Here is a 26,256-nt window from a genome sequence, read left to right as displayed (position 1 = left end):
AATTCTCTATAATTAAACAGTGGGTCTTGCAAAACTACTTCTAGTAACCCAAGCTGTCTTTTATGTTCTTGATCTTGTATAACACATATGGTAATAATAATAAGCATTTGTCCAGTTGTTTTTCCTACATACTTTTTTTTAACTCTATAATACAAAAACATAAATAATTTATTAGAAAAATACTACATTCTTGTACGCTACTGGATAGTACTTATATTTTTATTTCCTATAATTTGTTATTATATGGACGATCATTTTTATGAAAAACCAAAATAAAAGGTATTTTTATACATTTACTTTTCAATCACTATCGGCGATCTTATGGCATCAATATGTTCATTATGATTTGCAATATAAAAAATATGTGATAGAAATGTGCAAAAAATTTCTATTTATCTAAGTATTAATCTTCTGACAGTGATACAAATTTTGTATTTAAACTGACCCTACCTGGCTATGAGACTACCTATTTTTCCTTCACTTTGCTGTATATTCTGGAACAACGCGAAAAAGTTGGACGTATACAAAAAGGAAATTCATTTTAAGCAATATTTTATACTGTCATATTTCAGTTTCTATCTGACTTCTTACTTAAGTACTGATTTCGAACATCTACATAGATTTTGATTTAATTTAATTTGCATTGTAAACAAAAAATGTCTAAGGTAACTAAGTAGATTTTGTACTAGGTGATAAATGTCCTGAAACCTGAAAGACACTGTGAATTAGGGCTCAAAGAACTGCTTATAGACTTGCACGTTTGCCCTGGTTTGAGTGTATGAGATGCAAACTCAACTTTTACTACTGAGGGCCTAGTTTAAGTGTAAAGGTGAAAAACGATCGTTTAATATCAAAAAAATAACTTTTTATACTAATTCAATTATATACAGGCTGTAAAACAACTCGAAATAAATTTTTCTATTCAGGAATTTTAAAGTGGGATAAAATCCTATACAAATGTCAGGTTGTGTCAATTTTAACTAAATTATAGTACATTAGATTGAAAAAAAAGATACAGAAGTAAAATTTTGTTTTTAAAATAACGTATAGTTTCTTCATTTCCTTAAACAATCATTACTAATTTTTTTCATACTACTTTCTAATCAGAGGTTAAAACATGGTGTCATATCGATTAGCAAGGCAAACACCTTGCCCATGTCAGTAATAAGTGCATTACACTTCTAACCTGGTTTTAGTAACCTGAAACTTTCAACCAGTTTATCTTTGTCATCTTACCTCCTTTAACATTCATTAAAAATAAATGAATAATGAATTTTTCATATTTTTCTGTATGGTGGGAAAAAAAATTTGTTTGACCCAAACAAATTATTCGTTCAAGAAGTAAAGACCCCAATTGTTTCGTCTATTAGAAATTTCAATGTTGTCATTACTTGTTGCATGTAAAAATGGTGAATATATGTTTGGGGTGTCCACTAAAGCGTCAGCATTAATATCCGGTCCCGCTTGTGACATAGAGTACTTTTTCACGACATGCATTAATGGTATCACTTGTTTTAAATTTAGAAAAAATTGAGTGGTTTGATGAAATGTCATTTAAATTGTCCTTGATTTTTTCGTACAAGAAAAAACAATGTTTTTGAAGGAAGGAATATCAAGTTAATTTTAAAGCTAAGAAATATCAATTTATAGCATCTATAAGAATTGCAACAAATTTATGTTGTAAATAAATTTAGTGTGAAATCCAACCTTTTTTAATTGGATTTTAATAATATCATGAGTTAAATTACGTGTTTCACTATCCAGTGAAATTTGAACGTATCATTTTTTGAATATAAATATAAAATTCTCTTTAAGAAACAAAAAAGTTTTAATAAATAATTATAAAACAAACTTGTTTTTTTCGCTACGACAAAATAGACCAGAACTTGAGGAATTTTCATGTGCACCGTCTACCACCTATGGGTGGTGGGTGTTGATCCTAATATTAACTAGTAACCCCTTTTCCAATGTTTTATTTACTCTACAGATAAATCTATGATCCTGGTCTCATTTTTCTTAACTAATATTTGACATCAAACCCCTTTTACGTTTTTTATTAATCCTAACGTATCCTTAACTAGTAGTGCACCTACCAGACACCCATGTAGCTGACATCGAGGTGGTCTCTGAGGCCAGCAGTAAAGCGTAAGAAGTAATCTAAGCCTAAAATAACTCTGAAAAAAAATTTTTAATGGGCAAGTTAACCCTTGACCAAGATTTGAATCAACAGTCTACTAATGCGCCCGAACCTAAGAGAACTTGGACTTCCATCTTGACCGACCGAGCTAAGACTAAAATAAAATACATTATTAAATAAAATACATTATAAAATATCGGTTTCTGGCAAAGTGTGACGCAATAGTAGTTTTTCTACGAGTTCGAAAAGTCTTTGCTTGCGAACCGAGAGGTTTGCGGCCCGAGCCGAAGGTGAGGTCCGTAATGAGGTTTGTAAAGAAAACTTTTCGAACAAGTATCGGGAAACTGATTTTTTGCCCGAGGAAGTACCAGCCTCCCAAAACCACCTGAGGGTGGAAAAGAACTTTTTCGTCCGTGGGCACAAACCAAATCTGCAGGGTATGGAGACCAATTACCAAAATTAAAAAGTTAAAATAACTGCTATAATGATTAAGGAGGTTCCGGCAAAAATTAGAAAATGTTAAATAACGCTGAAAAAAAAGTTTTTTTAAAGAACATTATATGTTGAACTTTTTCGATATTTTCTTCCAGACGTATTTTCCAGAAATAAAATCATTCTTTTCTATGAGTTTACGTATACTTTTATAGATTTTAGTTTCTAATTTGTATTGAAACTACAATTCCATTGAATTAAAATTTTTAAATAAACGAATAAAAAAAAATCACACAAAAAACTAAATAATTTTTTTTTTCGAAAACACTCGGTGAAAATTCATAAAATAACAATTAACTGTTAAATAACAAAAATTTTACAAGGCAGCTGATTTTTTATTTGTATAAACTAGTATTAAAAGTTATATAAAATACGTCAATTTATTCAGTGTTGGTAAATGTACGTCTATCATCAGTTGACTTTTTTGGAATAGGCATCTTGATACACAGTAAAGGTTATAAAACTCAGAAAAATTACCCTGATACAATAGGCGGAAATCTTAATTTATGATAGCATATTGTAGTACGATTATAGCAATTGACAAATACGATTGCCCTGGCTGGTGGAGGAATGCACAACATAATCCGGGTAAGAGAAAGCTTTCTTTAAAATGCAAAAAATCAAGAATTAATACCGTAGGTAGTAGTAGTAGTAGTAAGTATTGTAATAAGTTGTCACATGTAGTCACATGATTTAACTTTGTAGCATTAACATGGAACCTTAGGATTGATTAAGAGAAAAAAGGAATGTACTCCAGTCAAAGTACTTCCGAATAAAAAATTTTTAAGGATTGCATCCGGGTCGGACCATCTGGTGCTCCTCGACAACACGGGAAAAGTATTTACGTCTGGCTGTGCTGAGCAGGGCCAGCTCGGCAGATTATCAGAAAGAAAAGTTGATCGACATACTGGATTGGAAAAAGACCATCTTCATTCTCAGACCAAGTTAACATTGAAATAAAAAAGAAAATATTTAAAATATTTGGGCTGGCAGCTATGCCACTTCCGCCGAAGCAGAAAATGGTGACTCATATGTTTTTTTGACTTAACAATTACAACCAGATCGGTATGTTAATTTCTATAATAAAATTCTTAGAATAAATGTTTGATATAATTTGAATCACCTATTTTTTACTTAATTTCAGGTCTCAAAGGATGTGAAAAAACTTTATACCTTAAGATTTCGCACATGTTTAGTGGACACAAATGGATTCAAAGTAGCTCGAGGCAGCATTACACTATTACGGTAGATGAGAAGGGACAAGTGTACGTGATTGGAAGCAAAGAAAATGGGATGGTTAGACCTAGGTACTATCTGCGGCGACGCAACTGAACTTAGTGCTGTGCCAATGCTGGATAATGTAAACTGCGTAGACGTAGCTGGTATCGCGTTGTCTACTGCAGTTACTGATATAGGTAACTACTCAGAAGTTTTGACTAATGATAGTGTATAAAATAAAAATTAATGTCATAAAATAGACGACGATCAATGATCTTGACAATGCTATTTTAGGAAAACTTCATGTCTGAAAAATGGGTTCAGAGGGACAACTTGGGACTGAGGAAGAAGAAAATGTCTCTAAACTCATTCTAATCAACTCCAAGTATGTAAAAGATCCGGAGGTCTTTAAAGTATCAGGCAAAGGATAACATGATTTCATTTTAGCAAAGAAAATCGATGAAGTACGAGATACTAAGAATTGAGATTCCTGTTAGATTTTTTTTTTTAATTAATTTTACTGCATTGAATAAAAATGCCGGGAGCCTAATTAATTTTTGTAAAAGTGAGTGAATTGTACTACTTTTTGTTAATACATTGAAAACCTGTTTTTCTCTAAGTGTTATTTGAAGTAATGTTAGTTTTCATGACTCGAGCTTAAATATTTTTGTCGTGTTTCACGTTGTCTGCTGTACAAGCTATCGTATCGTATGCGTGAACCTAGCGATGGATTTTTTGAAATAAAGATTAAAACATCCGATTCCTGCAATTTTTTGCTTCAGTTACTTATTGACTCACGAGCGAATGTTCACTGTAGGTAAAAAAGAGACCGTAGTCAAATCGCATTGTATTTGAAGCAATAAAATTGTTATAGTATTATGCATTTATAGTATATACATTCTTTAAAAATATTATGTATATCGGACAGTCCACTTGCAATGTCAAATCGAATTAAAAATCTTTAAATAAATTTAACTGATACATTTCAATTATTGTAAAGAAATATGTATTTATAACGGTACAATGTCCAACCAATTACATCAATATAAAATTATTAAAAAAAAAAAATATTCAACAAAAAAAAATAACAACAGTGATAGCGTACTACTTACAATCAAGTAGTAAAAATAAAAACATTTTTTGTCGCATCTTGTACTGACAACAAAATAATACGTTAATTTTGGTCTCTGTTTTACCTACAGTGAACTTAGGCTCGTGAGTCGTGAGGGGAATTTTTGTTGGGCGCCAGTTTTAGAACTTTATAATTTAATATTTATACTAAGAACGAATTTAAGTTACAGTGTTAAAAGGTCCGTTTTCATGCTTGCAAATAAACAGCAAAGCAGTTTCAATTAAATAATTTGCTAATTATTACATTTATTTTATATTACACAAAAATGTACAAAAATTTTGTCAAGAAGCAAAATAATCTAGATTAGAGATTAAAATTGCTTGAAAAAAAAAAAAAAAAAAATATTGTCAAGACCAACACTCTTAAGAAATTTATCTTGGTGTTTTCTTGACTGTTTAAATCATGTCTAGACTCGACTATTGTCTTATGAAATAGAAGCCAAGACAAGACAGTATTATATGTACTCTTGAGATATTTTATGGGGGTCACTAATTGAGTTTTATTAAACGTAACTTTTTTGAAGATTTTCCGTATGATTTTGATTCGTTTATTCTTTTTTAAAAGACAGCTTATTTTTAACTAAAATAAATTTTTTAGAAAAAGTATTGATTTATTTAAACGGTTATTTAATATGTGAGAGAGTCTACGTTAAGTTTTAGAATTAAATGACTTTTTTTCTGGAAAATACGTTTAGAAAAAACTTTAAAAAAATTCATACGCAAAGATAATGTTCTAGAAAAAGTCGGAATTTTTTTCAGCGTAACTAACATCTTGCATTTTTTTTCTGAACCTCCTTAAACACTATCCAATTTTTTAATACAATTTTTTTCGTTTATATTAGCAACTTTAAGATCACACGCCGTAGAAAAATTGAAAAAATCCGTATTTTTCTTCTAGGTGTCGTCAAAACAATACATTTTTGAGCAAGACACGGGCTCGTAACGCTAATTAAGCCCCTTTGTTATGTCTTAATCTAAGGCATTATTATTTCATACACTGAATTTTGTTGTCTCGTCAGCAAAAAGCATTTCTTGATTATTTAAACATTTTCAGATCGATATCTTTTGACGCGACGTTGTACACAAAATAGACGGTTTCCGAATAACCCATACATATTTATCAAAATACTACAGCACTTACCTGTCCAAAAGTGCCCTGTCCAAGAAATTCGAGGACCTCGTATTCGGTGGTCAACGAGTGGAGCGACTCGTGCTGGACCAGCTGATAAACTCCGTTCTTCGGACGATTTGAGCCAGCTCCGTGGCAATTGTTCTTCTTGTTGTTGTTGTTGATGACTTCTTTTTTGCTGTTTTTCATGGCACTAGATTTTCCAGGTAAGAACTGGTTACTGTTATGATAATTGTAGCGATGAAATAGAATGGATGGCACAAAACTCTTTCTGGTGTTAACCTTTCACAATTTCAATAGCTAATGAAATAATATGACTTGTACCCACATACTGTAAGCAAATCGTACCAAAAGTGAAATTTTCAACGTCATCGTATTGTTAATTACTCCGTAATTGTAATTTAATTATCTAACGTTGCCAATTTCCATCATGGCGATGTTCAGTGATAACCAGTGATAACACCGTAGTATAGTCATTAAGACAAGCATACGTTAATAGATTATTAATGACTTCTATGGTTGCGTTAAGTCCTCGGTAATTTTTATCTTATGGTCAAGTTGTGTCTCCTTTAATTATAGCCGAATTCTGTCCCAGCCATTAAGTAGATAAATCGATGGCTTGAAAATCGCTACATTGTGAAAGTAAATCAATATTTGTCACTTTTTTTTCACTTTCTTTTAGCAAAATATGTTTAGTGAAATCAAAGGGTACAGTCAAGCTACACGTTTTCGTACTAACGTACAGACAATGGGTATACTACTCAAACTACCCTTATGATCGTCATTTGAAAATTTTTTTTTCCCTTTTAACTTTTTTAGTTAAAGGAAACCTTTTTGGTTTCTGTTATGGCAAAAATACAAATCATTTCGTTTGAACAATCATACATAGTAAAGTACACTTCTTTAACTTTTATACAACTCGACCTTGCTGGTTTGTATTGTCTATACTATATTAAAAAAATTTTTTTTTAACCAAGCATAAGCATCAATTCAAATTTAGGTGAGCTTCTTTGGTTGAGCTTTAAATATGAATCTAATCGAAAAAGTCATCAAGAGAAATTTTCTGTTTAAAATAACGCAATCATGATAACAATAATGTTTTTCCGTTTATAAAGTGAAAATTATTACATTGCACTAATTTGACTTAATTTTCTTGGGCTGATGATCTACGGTACACGAGAGTCTAACAACGACCCTGCGTTAATCAACAATACCGCGGTTACCAAGCTGCAGATTATTATAAATCTTCTTTTATCTGAAAGTCCACATCTTAAGATAAAATTTGAGCCCAGGTGGGTTGAAAATAGTGCAGTTACCCTAAATAATACGTAGTTCAAAATTTTTAATAAATATTATTTTTTCGTAATCCAGCATCGTTTTATTCTAAGACTAAGAGGTTTAGTTACATATATCCTAAATAGTGTTTCGTTAAAAATGAGCCAAGGATTGTGAAAAAGAAATTTTCAAGCTAAAATGAAACATTTATGATAAAAATTCTCATTAGCAGTCAATTAGAAACGAATTAAATTAAATGATAAAGTACCCTAATACGCACTATACAAAAGAAGAAAAATATAATTCGTTAATAGTCGTATAACATTATGATAATAGTTGTAATTGTATCTTGTTATGATTTTATGTTATCGTTGGGGGCTCAGAAAAAATTTTCCATCTTAATGGATTTAAAATATTATTAAAAAACTTATTAATGACACAACATACGTAAATTAAATGACTTTTAATTGGCTGATTTTTTTCACATAACGCATTACATGGGCTCTTTTTCTAATTTTGAGCCATATTCTACAAATAAACATTTTTAAGATTGAATTTTATAATTTTTCTCTATATGTTTAAACATTCAATTTTTAAATAAGTTGTACCACTTTTCGTAATGACTGAACAAAATTTTTTGTATTTAGCGACAGAAACTATATAATATATTACATAGTTTTGGTAGGGTTATTTTATTTCACCGATGGGAGGAGCTCTAGCGCTAGAACTATTATGGGATTTCGGAGCTATATAAAAAAATATGGAATAGATCTTTATTCTATACTCTCTGACTGTATAGTTTTTTTAATTATGTAATTCATAGTTGTAGGTTTCAGAGTCATGTCACGAATTTTTATTAAGTGAATTAATTTTATGTTTCTAAGATTTACTCTTGAAGTCCTTCTTATCGACTGTACTCCAGTCCTTGTTATGTATAAGTGTCCTATGTAAGATTTTTCGTTACCGAATTTCGCCGTTATGGGATGATGATGTACCACACGATGTGCGTAATTGTTTGCAGTTAAGGATCAGGAAATTATGGACTATTCAATTTGAGTGTACTTGGCTCTATCATAATTATACAATACAAATGCTTATAGAAAATAAGGAGCGGTGGGGGGTTTGTGTGGAATGCCCCACTGAGTTAACTATATAATATAGGAAGATAAATCTATATATATAATTTTTACGTTCTGATAAACAGCTCTCCCTTTTTCTCTCTTTCTCCTTTAGCCATAAAATAATTGGTTCGTAAGAATAAGTGAGTTTGTTAAAATTTTTACTTTCAAAAACAGTGTAAATAATAGTTTAAGTAAAAAGTTTAGGACTTACACGAAGTATACTAAAGTTTGGTATAATGTTTTATACTTTGTGGATTATATAAACCCAAGTCATAGAGATTTGTGATATCCAAATTGTTGAGTACATACTCGGTATAGATGATTGCATTAAAAGATATCTAAATCTTACAAAGTATTCTAACTATAGGGAGGGGGGGGGTGAAATAGTCTATGGGTTTCTAGATTATATAGGTTCAAAATATAGGTTTAAAACTTTTAAAATTGGAGCAAAGCACGAAAGCTTAAGGTTAGATTTAGGAGAATTGAATCGACACAGACAAACAAAATAAAAAAACAAAAGGATGGCATTGCCAGACTACAAACGTTTACTTATGAACATAAAGTCATAAAATCGATAGCGGGTGCGGCGGACTCATTGTAAAGTAACATTAAAAAATTTAACTAACATAAAACTTCTTTCATTAAAGTTATTGCTAATTTTAATAGCCTATGACACATTAAAATTTGCAACTAACCTTCTATTAAAATTTGGGATTGGTTTGTTCCAAAAATCCTGAGATTTTTGAGAACATACAACAAATGCTTTTCTTTATAAAATCATAAAAATGTTTATTTACAAAAGCCATAAAAAAGTTATACAAATTTAATTATCTAAACATTCTCAACATAAAAAAGAGATTCACACTGGCACTCGTCAGACAAACATTAGCAAAAATTCTAAAATAAATCACAAGTGACTAGTTACTCGAAATGACAATTAACTTGGTTGTCATGTTCAGACTAGTCAGAAAAATCACAAAATTTATCAATGCAAACGCTTGAAGCTGTTATGTTTGCGATAGCAGGTACCCATGCCATGGCACTCAAGCTTGTCACAGTACCCCGTTACTGTGCATCTCGCTGGCAGCAGCATCTGCCAACTTTCGTCGTTTCGTCGGGATATTCATCAAATTGCACTCGGACTGCATTTTTGTCAACGGACGCTTCCTTTGCAATTGTAAATTGTAGCTAGAACTATAAAAAAATACAAAAAACAACGTGAAAAAACATACTAAATGTATCATTACAAAAAAAAAAAAAAAATCCTCACTTGTTATGATATAATGGCCGAGGCACCTGCTTTATATCCAGGGTCGTCTGCTGCTGCTGCTGGCGTTGGGTCAGCAGGATTGATGGCTGCGGGCAAAATACCTTCTGTGAGTGGTGGATCCGACGGTTCTTAGAACTGATCTCTTTGTTGTTGTCCGTGAATATCATGCACTTGGTAAATTTAGATACCACCCCATTTTTTGGGGACTTGTTCTCATCATCGTCATCGCTGCTGAAAATAATAACGGAGGCTGCAGGTGAAGGAGTGTCGTAAATTGTGATCATTTGCTGCCAGCCATACAAGCCCTCGGCTGGATGCTCGTTCTGCTGGTAAAGATGGTGTTTACTCGAGGATAATGAAGATGAAGATGAAGACAACGAGTGATGGTTTTGGTGTGACGTCAAAGATGCCGAGGATTGTATCGGCTGTAACGACGACTGCCATAACAACGACGATGGCAATGGAGACTGAGTCGTTGACAGGGGTGAGTATTGTAGTTCACCCCAGCCACTGTTCCTTGGGGGCATGTTCTCTTTCACGCGCTTCTTCACGGGGTTAAGTTGTTGCTGTTTCTTCTTATGCTCGTGGCATCGGTGCTGCACCTCACTGACAGCAGCAACTGCCAACTTTTGTCGTTTCGTTGACTCATTCATCACATTAAACTCCGCCAAAGGACGTTTCTTTTTTAATTAAAAGGAGCAGCCAGACTTACAAAAAAAATAATAAATAAAAAAAAAAAATTGTAAAGTTACATTTAAAAAAGGCATACAAAATACATCGTTATTAAAAGAAAAAAAAAAAAAAACAGAAAATAATGCTTACTTGATATGGTGCTGGGGCTCAGGCATGTACTTCATGGGTCGAGCATGTTGGGTTGTTGACTGATCATGTTGGGTCTGAATTCTGTATACCGCTCTTGATGTCGATTCAGTACTGTAAAACAACAAAAGAATGAAATAAGCGAGATCCTTGTAACATTAACCGATTAAATGTTCAAATAGCTGTGCAGTATATTAACCCTTTTTCCTGGAACTCGTCGTCGTCGTCGCTGCTGATATTAATGACAGACGCCCCAGGTGAAGGCGTGTCGTAAATCATGATTTTTTGCTGTCTGCCATGCAGCCCTTCAACTCGATGATCATTTTGCTGTTGCAGGTGGTGTTCGCTTGATGACAACGAAGATGAGGACAAAGACAATGAGTGATGGTCATGGTGCGATGTCAAGGTAGCCAAAGATTGTGATGCCAGTATCGACTGCAACGATGGAGTCCACAACTGTTGAATAGCATTGTGCTGGCTAAGTATTTCTTTCCAGGGATGCACGATTGTGGCCATCTGCCTGCCATCATCGGGATAGGGTGTTTGCACCACGTTCTGTGGATTTTCACACCAAAACAAAAGCAGAGCTATGTATTACGATCGAATGTACAAGAATACTGAGTATAGGAGCAGTAGTAGTACTTACCGCCAAAAGCTTCTGCCGATCGGTCACCATCGCCTGCTGCGAAATGATGGAAGGCTGTATCTGTAGTTGCGTCTGTGGGGCCCAGGGAGGCTGGGCCAAAATGACGTGCTTGGTCAGGCTGGGCATGATCTGATAGCCAGGTTGTGGGCATAGAATATCCTGCACCAGTTGTTGCGGGAAGTCGTGGACCCCACTTTGGCCTCCGATCGAGCTGATAGACGAGCTATAATACTGGGTGGTTTGGCAACCATTGTTGGACCTGTACATCTCATAAAGGTCATTGTAGCCAGGCTGCGTAGTTCGGTATTGGAGTACCAGACGCTGCACTTGGTTGTTACCAATGGTGCTGTTGGACGTCGGCTCGTGCAAGTTTGCCATGACGGATGACAGTGCTGGCTGAGGTGCGGGAGTGGGTTGGTGGTACGGCAAACTGTTTGTCAAGTCACTGGTACGGTTCTTGACGAGGTGGGTCAGGGTGACGAAGGCAGGGTTCAAGGCTTTGTCTGGTGTTGTACGGCACTCCTGGCAAATGAAATGACAATTGTAAATTCAATTTTGCTACGTCAAAAGTGCATTTTGTTCTTGCAAAGAGAAATTATTCGTTCAATTAAATTTTACTACCCAGTCCATCGTGAGCATCCTCTTGAGTAGATCAATAAACTCTTGGCGATCGGCCTTTTCGGCAAAACATTGGCCTTCTTCATGATCTGTAGTAACGTAACCAATGTCGTCGAGAGAATCAAAGATGTACGTTCTGTTTTCTTTGGGTTTAACGCTAGTTTCGGCTTCGTATTTATTGGGAGTTTTGAGACGCCAAAACGAACACGTGCCTAAAAGAACAAAAACAATGCCAACATATGAAAATCCGAGGTTTAATTAGGAACTACTGTCATAAAAAGCGAGTGGAAAGACGAAAATGCGAATAATAAAAAACACTTACGATCGGCAGTGTCAGTTTTATTTAAAAAGTACATCCCATCTGCATCCCGACAGAAGAACTTGCTTGTTTTGCTAGCATTGTTGAGCATTTCTTCGGTTTGCAGGCCTTGAGTCTGGCTAATGTAGCGAATCTGGTCGTACTCTGAACTACCGGGGTAAAGAGGCCAACCCATGAATAGCTCAGCGACGACGCAGCCGAGCGACCACATGTCAATAGCCTCGGAAAATGGAAGACCAAGTATAATCTCTGGGGCACGGTAGTATCGTGTCTGGACGTAACTATTACAGACGGCCATGGATATGTGACAGGCCGAGCCGAAGTCGATCACTTTGATACGGTAGGGCTGTCGGATGGGGTCAACCAGCATAATGTTGTCCGGCTTCAGGTCCGTGTGGATCAAACCCAGTTGCTGTAAGATTGGCAGTTATTTTGTTTATTTGTGTTAACTTGTTTAATTTTATTTTTAAATTATCGTGCAACTAGCTCTTACTGGTATACTTGACTGTCATTACGTGAACGTAAATAAAAAAATTTCTTATTTAAAAAAAATTCGAACAAATAGTTCCCGAAACAAAAAAAAAAAAGAAAAAATAAAATTTCACTTACTTTGAGTTTGAGCAACGCCGTAAGAACCTGCTGGAGAATCGGCCTAATGCACTCGAGTGACAAAGGCGAGAATCGATGTTGCTCCATAAAGTCATAAAGACTCTGTTCCAGAATCTCAAATACTAAGCAGGGGTGCGATTTGTGCTGAAAGAATTCGTAGGCACGTACGATGTTAAACTGATCCGCATTTTCTTTATTGAGACGTAACAGGTTGGAGATCTGTGGAATTGAAAAAAAATACAATAAGTTTACTTCAAGCCATACTTGTATGTAAGAGTTTATGGTGCATACTCACCTTGATTTGACCCTGCTGAATGTACAATGGATGGTTTTTCAGAATTTTTATGGCCACTTTCTCATTAGTGCCTCTTTTTAAGCATTTGACGACCTACGGAGTTAAAAAAAAGTTGAAGAAGTAGATAATGACAACGGGGTAATTGCATTTTTTAACTTATTTTTTTGGTGGAGGTGGTGAAGGTGATTTGTGGCTGTTTTTTCTTGTGTAGAATACACAATACAAGCAACTCTATAACGCATAGGATGTACATACATATATGTATATAAGTCATTCAACGAGAATCGGCATATTTCAAGGGACGAAATGTATACAAACGCTCGAAACGGGTTTTTAATAATAAAAATTTTTTTTTGTATCGTCCGTGACCATGAAAATTAAAAATTTTTTGGAACCTGCGAGATCCGTACTTGAAAAACTTTTACGACGAGTTCTTTTATTTATTGTTTTTTAAATAGGAGCGTTACGGGCTCAAATATAATTTCGTAAGTATTAAAAGTAACGAATTTCTTTCCATAAGAATTCCAATTTATTCCTACATTATTATCATCTTCTTGCCATTAACATTTATTAAAGTCAATATTCAAGTCGATAATCCAATATGTGACCATTTTTTCGCTTCTGCCTTTATTTTTAGTACATTTGTAAAATTTTTATGGTACATTACGTCACTAGGGCACAAAGTGCAAACATAAGCGCTCGAAGAACGCGATTGTTGTATGTTAGTGTCCGAGTCGCGTATAATGTTTTTCTTACCAAGGGCCCAAAGTGCGACTGCCGCTTTGCACCCTTGGAATCACTTTGGGCCCAAGGGCAGAAAAGTTTTATGCACCCTCCAGGCCCAACATACTTTTCTGACCTAGGGCCCAAAGTGATTTACTGGGCGCAAAGTGTGCTCACGGGCGCAAAATTGCACGTTGCGCCCTTTGTAAAAAACAATATACGCGACTCGGTCACTCACACCAATCTACAACAAGCGTGCATTGAGAGAAATTTTTTATAAATCTTATAGTAAATGCCCATAAAAATTACCGTTCAGAACGGTAAACGTGGGACTAGGTCGTCACTCCGGACTTTTTACCTAACCTTAACAATTTTTACCATTACGTCCAGTAAAAATTATCGGGCTCCCAATAAAAATTTCCCTCATCTAAGGTTGCGCTCTACGCTACCATCAGGTCGATAAGTTAAATACCTTGAATTAACTGGCGCTCTGTTCCGTAATCTGGCCAGTTAAAATAGCAGACGACAGTCAACAGCGATGAAATCTTCACTTTTTTATCGACTTTCACGTCGTCTGCTGTTTTAACTTGCAGATTACAGAATATATTTGTTGACTTACTGACCTGACGGTAACGTACAGAGCGCAAATTTAAATTACTTGCTGGGACCGTACCATATAATTATTTTTCTGTACATCGGCCTATGTTATAACATAGGCCCGCAAAGCTAAAAAAAGTTATATGGTACGGATCCTGTTGACGACGATTGCGGAAAACACCCCAAGCGGCGTTACCACCACGACCTATACGTATAACTTTACAGCCTCTGATTTTATCATTCTGGTAAAGAGAGCACGGTGTAAGATGTACTTGAAGTTATGTTAAGTAATTAAAGAAATTACTACTAAGTAATGCCATATGGTCGATATTATTGAACCATATGAATATCTCTATTTTTAGAGGTCAACTTTTAAGTAAAAAATAGATTGTAAACTTGCCGCAAACAGCATAAACCACGTCAACGTTTTATTATCTATCTATAAATTAGATGCGGCTGGTTTGTAATTATCAAAGTGACTTTGCTGTAAATGGCAATAGTTATTTGGATCAGCGCCATCTAGCGGTCTTAATTTTTTGGCCAAAAGTGGCTCCTAAAATTCTCAATCAGAGCATTCTGAATTAGAGCCATTTAGTCTATTACAAACCAGCCGCAACTTATGATGAAGCTATAAAATATAAAAATAACAATTTACGTGTTTTAGGCGGCAAGTTAACAATCCATTTTCTACCAAAAATTCGACCTGCTATGTGTTTGTACTTTTGAAGATAAATTTTCAAGCATAAGATGGATTGTTAACTTGCCGCCAAAAACACACGTATTGTTATTTTTATATTTAATAGCTTTACTATAAGTTGCGGCTGGTTTATAATTGACTAAATGGCTTTAATTTTGAATGCTCTGATTGAGAATTTTAGGAGCCACTTTTGACCAAAAAATAAAGACCGCTAGATGGCGCTGATACAAAATAATTATTGCTACTCACAGTAAAGTCACTTTATTAGTTATAAACCAGCCGCAAATAATTTTATAAATAGACGATGAATAGTTGACATTTTTTGTGCTACTTGCGGCAAGTTTACAATATGTCTTTTACCTGTAAATGGACCCAAAAAAGTATAAATATTCCACTTATCTTATACGGCTCATAAAATCTACCATATTTACAAAATTAAAATACTTTAGACCTTTTATCATTAACTCGCAGAAGCACAGCCCTATAACTTTCCAGTTTAAATAAACAGCTAACTTATATAATATGTACATACCCAGATTTGTGTTACAGAAATCTTGAACAATGATTAAATAGATACGTAAAGTAATACGTCCAAAAGAGACAACTAAAAAAAAAAAGTTTAAAAAAGAAGTTCAGTTACACAGGAAGTCTTCTAAAAATGGAGCATTGGATCTCACATAATTTAGATTGCTTTACAATTTATCTTTTACCTGAAAATCGACCTCCAAAACTATCAATATTCTACTTATGTTGTATTGCTCATAAAATCGACAATATTTATAAAATTACAATACTCTTGACCTTTTACTATTAACTAATGAAAGAACAGCCCTTAATCTTTAGATTTCCAATAAACAGTTAACTTATATAATATGTACATAACAAAATTTGTGTTACAGAAATCGTGAATCACGATCAAATATACACGTAAATTAATCAGTCGAAAAGAGACAACTGAAAAGAAAAAAGGTCTTAAAAAGAAGCAGCCACACGAAGAGTCTCCTGGAATGGAGCATCGGATCTCACTAATTGAAAAATACATTTATTACAGAGATGTAAATTTTAAGTGTTATAAGTGAACAAAGAACCCAACCTTCTCTGATCACTTTTCGTGTGACTGTGCTTCTTTTTCAGGCCATTTTTCTTCGGTTGTCTCTTTAATGGACTGATTAATTTGTGCTTACATGAGTTAATGGTAAAGGTCAAGAGTGTTGTAATTTTGTAAATATTGTCGATTTTATGAGCCATATAAAATATGTAGTATATTGATGTAGAAACTTGCCGCAAGTAGCACAAAAAATGTCAACTATTTATCGTCTATTCATAAAATTATTTGCGGCTGGTTTATAACTGATAAAGTGACTTTACTGTAAGTAGCCATAATTATTTTGGATCAGCGCCATCTAGCGGTCTTCATTTTTTGGTCAAAAGTGGCTCCTAAAATTCTCAATCAGAGCATTCAGGATTTGAGCCATTTAGTCAATTATAAACCAGCCGCATTTTATAGTAAAGCTATAAAATAAAAAAATAACGATACGTGTGTCTTTGGCGGCAAGTTTAATATCTATCTTATGCTTCAAAATTTATCTTTAAAAGTACAATCACATAGCAGGTCGATTTTTTGGTATAAATTAGATTGATTACTTGCCGCCTAAAACACAGGTATTGTTATTTTACTATTTTATAACTTCATCATGAGTTGCGGCTGGTTTGTAATAGACTAAATGGCTTTAATCTAGAATGCTCTGATTGAGAATTTTAGGAGCCACTTTTGGCCAAAAAATTAAGACCGCTAGATGGCGCTGATCCAAATAACTTGTGGGGACCCTCACTACCGCATGGTCACTACTGCTCTCCGTCTTTCTCCAACCATTCGCTAGGGGTCCAACCATTGAAGTTAACCTACTCGCAAGTGCCCGGATTTTCATGTTGGTTAATTTATAAGGGCGTTTAAGATTGAGCTAGGGTACCCCCACCAATAAAGGTGTCTAAGGCAGGGAGCACGTCATCAGCCTTACTGATGAGTCCTGGCGTGCTTCCGGGACGAAACATCACACAATCTTTTCTTTCTTATCATGGCATCACTCGATCGCCATATTGGTGACCCCGAAAATTCGAACATATGCAACTTTCTAATAGCATCTACGTATTCTCTACGCCTCGGGACAGCAACTAGCTTCCTTCCTCTCTTTCTCCGATATGACCTCTGGTCTCGGTCGTGGCTAGAGCTTCTGCTCGCCTCTCTCTAGGACTCTACAAGAGCGTGGAGGATTCAGAGATCTACCCTATCAACTTCTTTCTCCCCTATCTTGCCTTCTGTTAATACACCACATCTCACACGTCATACACACGTTACCGCGTACTTCTCACATATCGTCACAACTCCTTCATCCGGCCATTCCGGCGTCGTAACTGGAAGGGGAGTGTGTGTGGGAACCCTCACTACCACATGGTCACTACTGCTCTCCGTCTTTCTCCAACCATCCGCTAGGGGTCCAACCATTGAAGTTAACCTACTCGCAAGTGCCCGGATTTTCATGTTGGTTAATTTATAAGGGCGTTTAAGATTGAGCTAGGGTACCCCCACCAATATAGGTGTCTAAGGCAGGGAGCATGTCATCAGCCTTACTGATGAGTCCTGGCGTGCTCCCGGGACGAAACATCACACAATCTTTTCTCTCTTATCATGGCATCACTTGATCGCCATAAACTATTGCTATTTACAGCAAAGTCATTTTGATAATTGCAAACCAGCCGCATCTAATCTAATAGATAGATAATAAAAAGTTGACGTGGTTTATGCTGTTTGCGGCAAGTTTATAATTTATTTTTCACTTAAAAGTCGACCTCTCAAAATAGAGATATTCATACGGTTTAATAAAATCGACCATGTTTTGTGGAAAAATACTCTTTATTTATAGTGGAACGTACACAGGCTGCGAGGCAGCAAATAAACACATTTACGTCGCGTCGAGTCTCCTTTGTTCTCCTCTTCTCTCTTCTTCTTCTTGTTGGGCGAGTGGCGGCTCACACGTCTTGCTTGGCGGTCGACTCGAGCACGATTGATGGTAGCGCGCAGCACCGAGCGCCTTGGCGGAGAGAGCGATCGGGGCGCGGGGGGGAGGACTCGGCAGGACACGACCGCGCAGCCAGCGCCTTCGCGGCCGAAAAACTCACATACCGCCCGCCTTGCTCCCGGAGCGACAATCAAACGCCGCCCGCCGAAGGAGTCTGGGCATCAGATGAAACAGTCGCCGACGGCGGCGTCTCAGCGAGATCTGGGACCGGAAGCAATGCAAGCTTGGCGACGGGCCGCAGGTACTCCCCGGTGGCTGTTTTCAGAGTGGCCGCACGGACGAGACCATCGGGTCCTGGATGAACGTGGGTGATGCGGCCAAGAGGCCAGCGCCCATCCGTCCGAAGTAGAGTTGAGTCGAGAAGAACCACGGTGTCACCCACGGCGAAGTTCCGGCGAGGGGTACGCCACTTCGGTCGCTGCTGGAGTGTGTTCAGGTACTCTCGACTCCAGCGAGACCAAAACTGAGCTCGAATCGCCCTGACGAGGTCCCAATGAGCGAGAGTGTCCAGCCTTTCCGATGGGGGCCCAGCCTGGATGACGGCATCAAGAGGGGCGCCGATAAGGAAATGGCCCGGAGTGAGGACATCAAGGTCTCCCAAGTCGTTGGAGAGAGGAGTGAGCGGTCTACTGTTCAAGACCATCTCGATGCCAATGAGAACAGTCGAAAACTCCTCGTAGGTCAGGTGCCGAGAGCCCATGACGCGTCGGAGGTGGCCCTTGACCGACTTGACACCCGACTCCCAAAGACCACCAAGATGAGGCGCCCCAGGCGGGATGAACTGCCACGAAACACCTTGATCGGCGAGCGTTCCAGCAACAAGCGCCCAGTCAATCTCCGCGTCCTGAAGAGCTTCGCGCAGCTCGAGGTCGGCCCGTCGGAAGCAAGTGGCGTTATCACTCCACAGCTCGGCCGGGCGTCCACGGCGACCGGAAAAACGGGTGAGAGCGCCGAGAAAAGAGGCCGTTGAGAGATCGCCAACGAGCTCGAGGTGCAACGCCTTCGTCGTCAAGCACACAAAGACCGCAATATATCCTTTGGTGGTCCGGACGCCTCGTCCGCGCGAAGCGAGCACGTGGAAAGGGCCCGCGTAATCAACCCCAGTGCGACCGAAGGCTCGACAAGGAGTGACCCGGGAGGCTGGTAGAGGGGCCATAAGCTGGGTGGATGCCCGCGCTTGCAGCCGGGCGCAGACGATGCAACGGCGCAGGTGGGCCTTGATTCGTGTCCTGCCACCGACAATCCATGCCTGCCGGTGCACATATGCGCTAGTAAGCCGGAAGCCACCGTGGAGGGCTCTGGAGTGCGCCCGGGCGATGATGAGCCGAGCCAGAGGAGAGGAACCGGGGACAATTGGCGGATGCTTCTCCTCATAGGTCAGCGACGAATGTGCGAGCCGCCCGCTGACGCGCAAGATCCCATCGGCATCCAAGAATGGAGAGAGGGCCGTGAGTGGGCTTGTTTTTGGTAACTGCTCACCCCTTTGCAGTCGAATAACCTCCGCCTCGAATGCTGGAGCTTGACTCAGACGGACACAAGCCAGGAAAGCGGCGTGGAGCTCGGTCGGCGTTGGTGGCGAGAGCACGGGGAGAGCGGGCTCGCGATGGAGACGGCGACGAATCCACCGCCGCACACGAACGAGCAATTGCGTTAGGACGTGGAGACTGGAGAATTGCTCAAGCCGGTCGAAGCTGGACGGTTGAACGGTGCAGCAACTGATGAGAGCCGGCGCTGGTCGGGATACGGGCTCCGGGGGCCATAACCCGATGTCACGAACCAGCCAGGAGGGCCCGTGCCACCACAAAGGCTGATGGCGGAGACCTGACATGTCGGCGCTCCGAGTGGCCAGATCCGCCGGATTTGACGCCGTCGGGACGTGCCGCCAGATGCTCGGAGAGAATATTTCTTGAAGCTGGGCCACGTAGTTGTCGACGAGCACATTATTGGTTGGCTGGGAGGAACGGAGCCACTGCAGAACAATCTGAGAGTCGCTCCAGGCGTGGCAGCGATCATCAGGGACATCCAGCTCATCCGCGGTTGATCGGAGCAGCTTTGCACCGAGTAGAGCGGCTCTGAGCTCAAGGCGAGGAATCGTCATCCGTGCGACAGGCTCGGAGACTGGCCTGAGTGAGCGAATGAGGGCAAGCTTTGAGCGAGCCAAAAGGATGTAGCAGGAAGCCGGCTCGCCCGGGCGCTCCAACCGCGAGTACACTACGGCGGCCATCGCCCGCCGGCTGGCGTCAGCGAACACGTGCAGATGAAGGTCGGACGCTGGCGAGACACCGATCCATCGGGGAAGAGAGAAGCCGGAGATGACTTGGAGCTCAGCCACAAAGTCCATCCAGCGCCGGACCATGGACGATGGTACTGTTTCGTCCCAGTCGAGGTGAGCCCGCCAAAGATCCTGCAGCAGCAATTTCGCGTTCAAAGTGATTGGCGCAAGCCAACCACATGGGTCGAAGACGCTTGCAAGCGCCGCGAGCATGGTCCTCTTCGTAGTCTGGCGTTGCACGACGACCGGAGTCAGGCGAAGGCGATCGACCGGGGGATCCCAACCAACGCCCAGCTCGCTAACAAGGCCCTCAGCGCCGAGCTGATCCCAGGCGGGGCGCAAGCGAACATCGGGCGGAAGATCCTCGAGTAGCTCTGGTGTGCTCGCGACCCACTTCCGGAGCGGAAAACCGCCAGCTTGCATGAGGCCGATCAACTGGTCACGGAGGTGTCGCGCAGTGTCGAGACTATCGGCTCCAGAGAGAATGTCATCGACGTAGCGGTCGCGCATAACAACGGGCACCGCATCGGGCCAACGGGAGCCCTCGTCCTCGCACAGCTGCTGGATGGTGCGTAGGGAAAGATACGGAGAGCACGACGCGCCGTATGTGACAGTGAGCAACTGGTAGTGCGTGGGCGGCTCTCGAGGGTCCGCGCTCCAAACGATCCGCTGCAAGTCGACGTCTCGGTCATCGATCCAGATCTGGCGGAACATCATTTGAACGTCGCTGCAGAAGGCGATACGATGTCGGCGCCAGCGCAGTAACACGTGAGGTAAGGCCGTTTGAAGTCGGGGCCCGGCGTGGAGGACATCGTTTAGACTGCAGCCGCTCGAAGTTGGATGTGAAGCGTTAAAGACAACGCGCAGCTTTCGGCCCTGGTCGCTATGCTGCCATATGCCATGATGCTGGATGTAATGAGCGGGGTGGGACGACCCGGCCAACTGAGCGCTAGTGAGAGGCCTCATGTGACCCAAAGCGAGATAATCGGCCATAAACTTGGTGTATTCGACGGCCATCTCGGGGGCTCTCTGTAGCCGGCGCTGCAGCGCAGTCAACGAGGCCAGAGCGCTCTGACAACTATCACCGAGGAGCTGCAAGCCCCCTTGCTTTAGAGGCAGGCGCACGACGTAGCGCCCGTCCTCAGCCCGGCCATGGTCAGCGAAGCTGCGTTCACATTCGACGTCGTCGGGGGCCTGCCGGTGGGCCTGTGGAACGTCCTCGAGTTCCCAGAAGCGCTGCAGCAGGGATGCCAGCTCAAGATGCCAAGGAGGAGGCGAGTCGGCCTGAGATGTCAGACAGACGTTCGGTGAGGCGTGCGGCATGTCTAGGCCGGCGGCCTGCCCAATAAAGACCCAACCAAAGACAGTGGCCTGAGCTACAAGGTCGTCACGCTGAATCTGGCCAGGCTCCAGCAAGCGATGGTAGACGTCCACACCGAGGAGGAGGTCGATCACGTGTGGCGTGTCGAATTTGGAGTCCGCCAGCGGCTCGAGGTCGAGCCAGCGCCGAGCGACAGCGGGGTGCAGGGGCGCGCGTGGGGAAACAATCCCGAGCCGCGGGAGGCAGAGAGCCATCAGCGTGGTCGGTGGCTCGCTCTCCCTGAGGTGAAGCCAAAGTCGAGCACGAGCCCTCGAGCGGACGCCCGGGTCGCCGCCGACGCCCGAAATGTTGAACTCGGCGAGTTCCATCGGAGCGTTGAGTTGACGAGCGAGGCTGGTGGAAGCAATGGTGACCTCGGAGCACGAATCCAGGAGGGCCCGGACCGTCACAGTCCGGCCAAGAGGCCCGCTCAGGCGGACAAGCGCGGTCGGCAACACTGCCAGTCAGGACCGTGACGCCTCATCGGATGGCGGACCGGCAGTGGGCACGGCCGCTGGATCCGCTTTCGGAAGCTTCGGTGGCGTGGGTTCAACAGCGGGCTCTGACCCGCGGCGCCGGCTGCTGTCATGCAGAGAACTGTGGTGTGGCTCGCGGCAGTGCTGACAGACCGAGCGTGAGGGACAAGCCTTTACAGCATGGCCGGACCGAAGACAGTTGAAGCACAGTCTCGCCTGGTAAACCAGATCTCTCCGAGCGCGCGGCTCAAGACCGTGAAACTGTGCGCAGTGGCCCAGGTAGTGAGACCCCTGGCAAGCCGGGCAGGCCGACACCGTGCCACCTGTCGCAAGAGTACGATAGGTACGGCCGGCCGAGGCAGGGACCGCCGGACGCGCACCGGGCACGGCGGACTGGCGTGCAGGATGGGAGGCCTCCACGGAGCTCAGAGCCCGGCATCGCCGACGCAGGAAGCCGGCCAGGGTGTCGAAGGTTGCCAGGGTGCGCCCGGCGTCCGAATTTGCGACCTCGAGTCGCTCAAGCTCGTCCTCCCATGCGCGCCGCGTCGAGGAGTCCATCCCCGTCAGTGCAGAGGAAACGAACCAGTCGTCCTACTCCGCCACCGGACGGCCCAGAGTGCGCAGCTGATCTCGATGGCGGCCCAACGTGTCCAACAGACCCTGCAAACCTCGAGCCGACTCCTCTCGCAACGGTTTAATGTTGCGAAGCGCCGTGATGTGGTCGTGTACGAGAATGCGGCGGTGCTCGAACCGTGCCTCCAACAGGGCCCAAGCGGTCTCGTAGTTTGCGTCAGCGATCTGGATGGCCTCGAGCGTCGTTTTGGCGTCCCCCTGGACAAGTGATTTTAAGTAGAAGAGCCGTTCGACGTTCGTGAGATGGCTGTCCTCGTGGATGAGGGCGCGAAAGAGGTCTCGGAAGCTTTCCCAGTCCTCTCGCTTGCCGGAGAAGTTGGGAATGCTGATCCGGGGCAGGCGAGGGCCACGAGTAGGCCCTGAGCTCGGTGGAGGAGCAGGATTACCGTCGGTGGGCGGTGGGAGGGGCGCCATTGACAGCCTCGCGTCGTAGAGGCGCGCCCTTGCGGTGATGTAGCTGGCCTCCACTCGCGGGTACAATCGATCCAGGAGGCCCCGCTTCTCCGGCGGCGGGCCGTCCAGCAACCTCACGTGGTTCGACTGGAAATCATGCCAGTAGCCCTGGAGAAGCTCTAGCCTCACGTCCACAAGCCCCAGGCTCCAGGCTTCGATCCGGTCCACGTCGAGCGCAAACTGCGTGACAACGTCTGCGAGGGCGCTCTGGGAGCCGTACAGGCTCGTCCAGCCGTCGTCTGACATTACGTTAAGAAGCTGGTCGTCCTGTCCTGCTGCGTCTCCGCTGGTCGCCGGTCGCCTCACTTCAACGGGATCCGGCTCGAAGGACCAATGTTTTGTGGAAAAATACTCTTTATTTATAGTGGAACGTACACAGGCTGCGAGGCAGCAAATAAACACATTTACGTCGCGTCGAGTCTCCTTTGTTCTCCTCTTCTCTCTTCTTCTTCTTGTTGAGCGAGTGGCGGCTCACACGTCTTGCTTGGCGGTCGACTCGAGCACGATTGATGGTAGCGCGCAGCACCGAGCGCCTTGGCGGAGAGAGCGATCGGGGCGCGGGGGGGAGGACTCGGCAGGACACGACCGCGCAGCCAGCGCCTTCGCGGCCGAAAAACTCACAGACCATATGGCATTACTTAGTAGTAATTTCTTTAATTACTACACATAACTTCAAGTACATCTTACACCGTGCTCTCTTTACCAGAATGATAAAATCAGAGGCTGTTAAGTTACGTATAGGTCGTGGTGGTAACGCCGCTTGGGGTGTTTTCCGCAATCGTCGTCAACAGCAAGTAATTTAAATTTGCGCTCTGTACGTGACTGTCAGATCAGTAAGTCAACAAGACAACAAATATATTTCGTAATCTGCAAGTTAAAACAGCAGACGACGTGAAAGTCGAGAAAAAAGTGAAGACTTCATCGCTGTTGACTGTCGTCTGCTATTTTAACTGGCCAGATTACGGAACAGAGCGCCAGTTAATTCAAGGTAGTTAACTTATCGACCTGATGGTAGCGTAGAGCGCAACCTTAAATTACTTGCTGGTGACGATTGCGGAAAACACCCATTACGTGAATGTTGAAGTAAACTGAAACGTTTTAAAATACAAATTATTTTTCATACAAAAACCCGTAAGTTTAACTGCAGACGCTAATTTAATGCCAAGTGTAGTTGCAACATTTTGATAAATGTTTCAGATTACAGTTTTGATTTTACTGTATACCCCTAATGAAAATAACTCGTAGCATGGAAGCAGCTATGAAAATGAGCGTTTCTTTAAACTGTGGTATTTGAAATTTACTTATCACAAGTTAGAAAATAAAGAAAAGAAGAAAATGAATACAACAATGAGTACTTCATTGCCTACGTTTGGCAACAGTATACTGCAATTAACATTTGGGTGTACAGACTATATACTATTCAGCGGCTTACTTGGCATCAGCCTTTTAGTAGGATTTTACTTTCGTTTTTTTAGCAAACAAGATAGTGCATCTGAATATTTGTTTGGTGGAAAACACATGTCGTACATTCCTGTCTTTACAAGTATTTAAGCAAAGTATTTTTTAGATCTTACATTATTTGATTTTATGTTCTGTATTGACTACTGGTGGATATATATTTTTTTAGCATCATTTTAGATTTTTGCCAAAAAAAGAATATGTGACTGTACCGTTACAAGATATTGTACCAAAAAAAGTCAAATTGTAAACATTAAAAAAACATCGCACTAAAAAATCATGAAACGAGCTCCCTTTAAAATACTATTGGTAAGTGTTTTTTCAGGTCCCATTTCTCTAACAATTTCTGAATTAATTACTGTTACTGTAAATCCTTTGTCTCAAATAGCTCATAAAAAAATTGCCCAGGCTGACAATACGGCCGAATTACTGTGAAGCACCGACAAACTGATAATTGTATGCAAGGCGTTGGTCAATACTCCCTCCAATGTCGAAATGATCATATTGGACCGAATTCTCAAAAACTGTATTGGTCCTGGACTGTTAGCCGGTTCTGTCAAATAATAGTAGCTGCCATGTACTAGCCATATACGTTGTCGATACTTAGTCAATACTTAGAGAAAAAAAAATAATTTTAACCTCAAGAGATCCTACATGTCATTTGTTTTTAATTATTTGTAGCCTAAAGTCATGCTTTGTGCGGGACATACAAATTCATATATAGCATATATTTTCAAAGATATTCCAGTGATTTAAACAAATAATTCTATTGAATTCTTTGCAGTAATTGTGCCATATGATCGTGCATTGCAATTTTCGTCTTACAACGGGAAGAAAGAGAAGTGAAAAAAATAACCCAAGTTTGTTTACGTAAAACTGGAAAAATTCTTTCGTATTCAACACTTATTTACAAAAACGTCTGTACAAAAGCAGGGAAGAAAATAGACAAAAATTAGAGAAAATACTGTTTTTAAAATTAATCCAGTTATAAATTGTACTGCATGGTAAATTTTGGACCAATATGATCATTTTAACAACCATACAACTACGGATCAGTATTGGCGAGCAGTATTGTCAATAATGGGTACCTACCGGTGTTGGGTCACTGTTGGGCCGTGTTGGCTTTCTTTCATGGAAGTGTGAATCAATTTTAGATTTTTTAAATCAATCACGAATTAAGGTACTATTCTTACTAACATTATTGATTTTAATCATAATTCTGAACTTCTGATCTGGCGCTCACATGTTTCCTAGCTTTGCTAACTCTGACTTTCCGGGAAGATGATTGAGAAATATTTTGCAACCGACTCAAATTTTTGTTGGAATGTGAAAGTATATGATGATGGCTGGAGCATAGCTGTCACGGATTATTTTTAAAAATCGTGACAAGAATACCTTTGTCTTAAACAATTACAACACAGTTTTGTATCC

At 41.1% G+C, this 26,256-nt stretch overlaps 2 protein-coding genes across 2 annotated transcripts; both read right to left on the bottom strand.

The window, feature by feature from the left end:
• Window positions 1-10,591: 10,591 nt before the first annotated feature.
• On the bottom strand, window positions 10,592-17,635 carry LOC149373671 (uncharacterized). Its single transcript, XM_089596065.1, has 8 exons — window positions 17,453-17,635; window positions 13,080-13,172; window positions 12,785-13,003; window positions 12,208-12,587; window positions 11,857-12,061; window positions 11,239-11,760; window positions 10,792-11,147; window positions 10,592-10,706 (listed from the first exon to the last, which is right to left on the bottom strand). The coding sequence occupies exons 1-8, from the start codon at window positions 17,633-17,635 to the stop codon at window positions 10,592-10,594; spliced, it is 2,073 nt and encodes a 690-aa protein (XP_089452191.1).
• Window positions 17,636-18,303: 668 nt separating this feature from the next.
• On the bottom strand, window positions 18,304-22,134 carry LOC149373670 (uncharacterized). The gene has a single exon (XM_089596064.1). The coding sequence runs from the start codon at window positions 22,132-22,134 to the stop codon at window positions 18,304-18,306; it is 3,831 nt and encodes a 1,276-aa protein (XP_089452190.1).
• Between the last annotated feature and the right edge of the window lie 4,122 nt (window positions 22,135-26,256).

This window comes from Copidosoma floridanum, unplaced genomic scaffold (assembly GCF_036245765.1).
Source record: "Copidosoma floridanum isolate Cflo_tuat_1 unplaced genomic scaffold, Cflo_Japanese_pri ptg000029l, whole genome shotgun sequence".
NCBI classification, from domain to species: domain Eukaryota; kingdom Metazoa; phylum Arthropoda; class Insecta; order Hymenoptera; family Encyrtidae; genus Copidosoma; species Copidosoma floridanum.
This window is presented reverse-complemented; position numbering and strand designations above follow the sequence as displayed.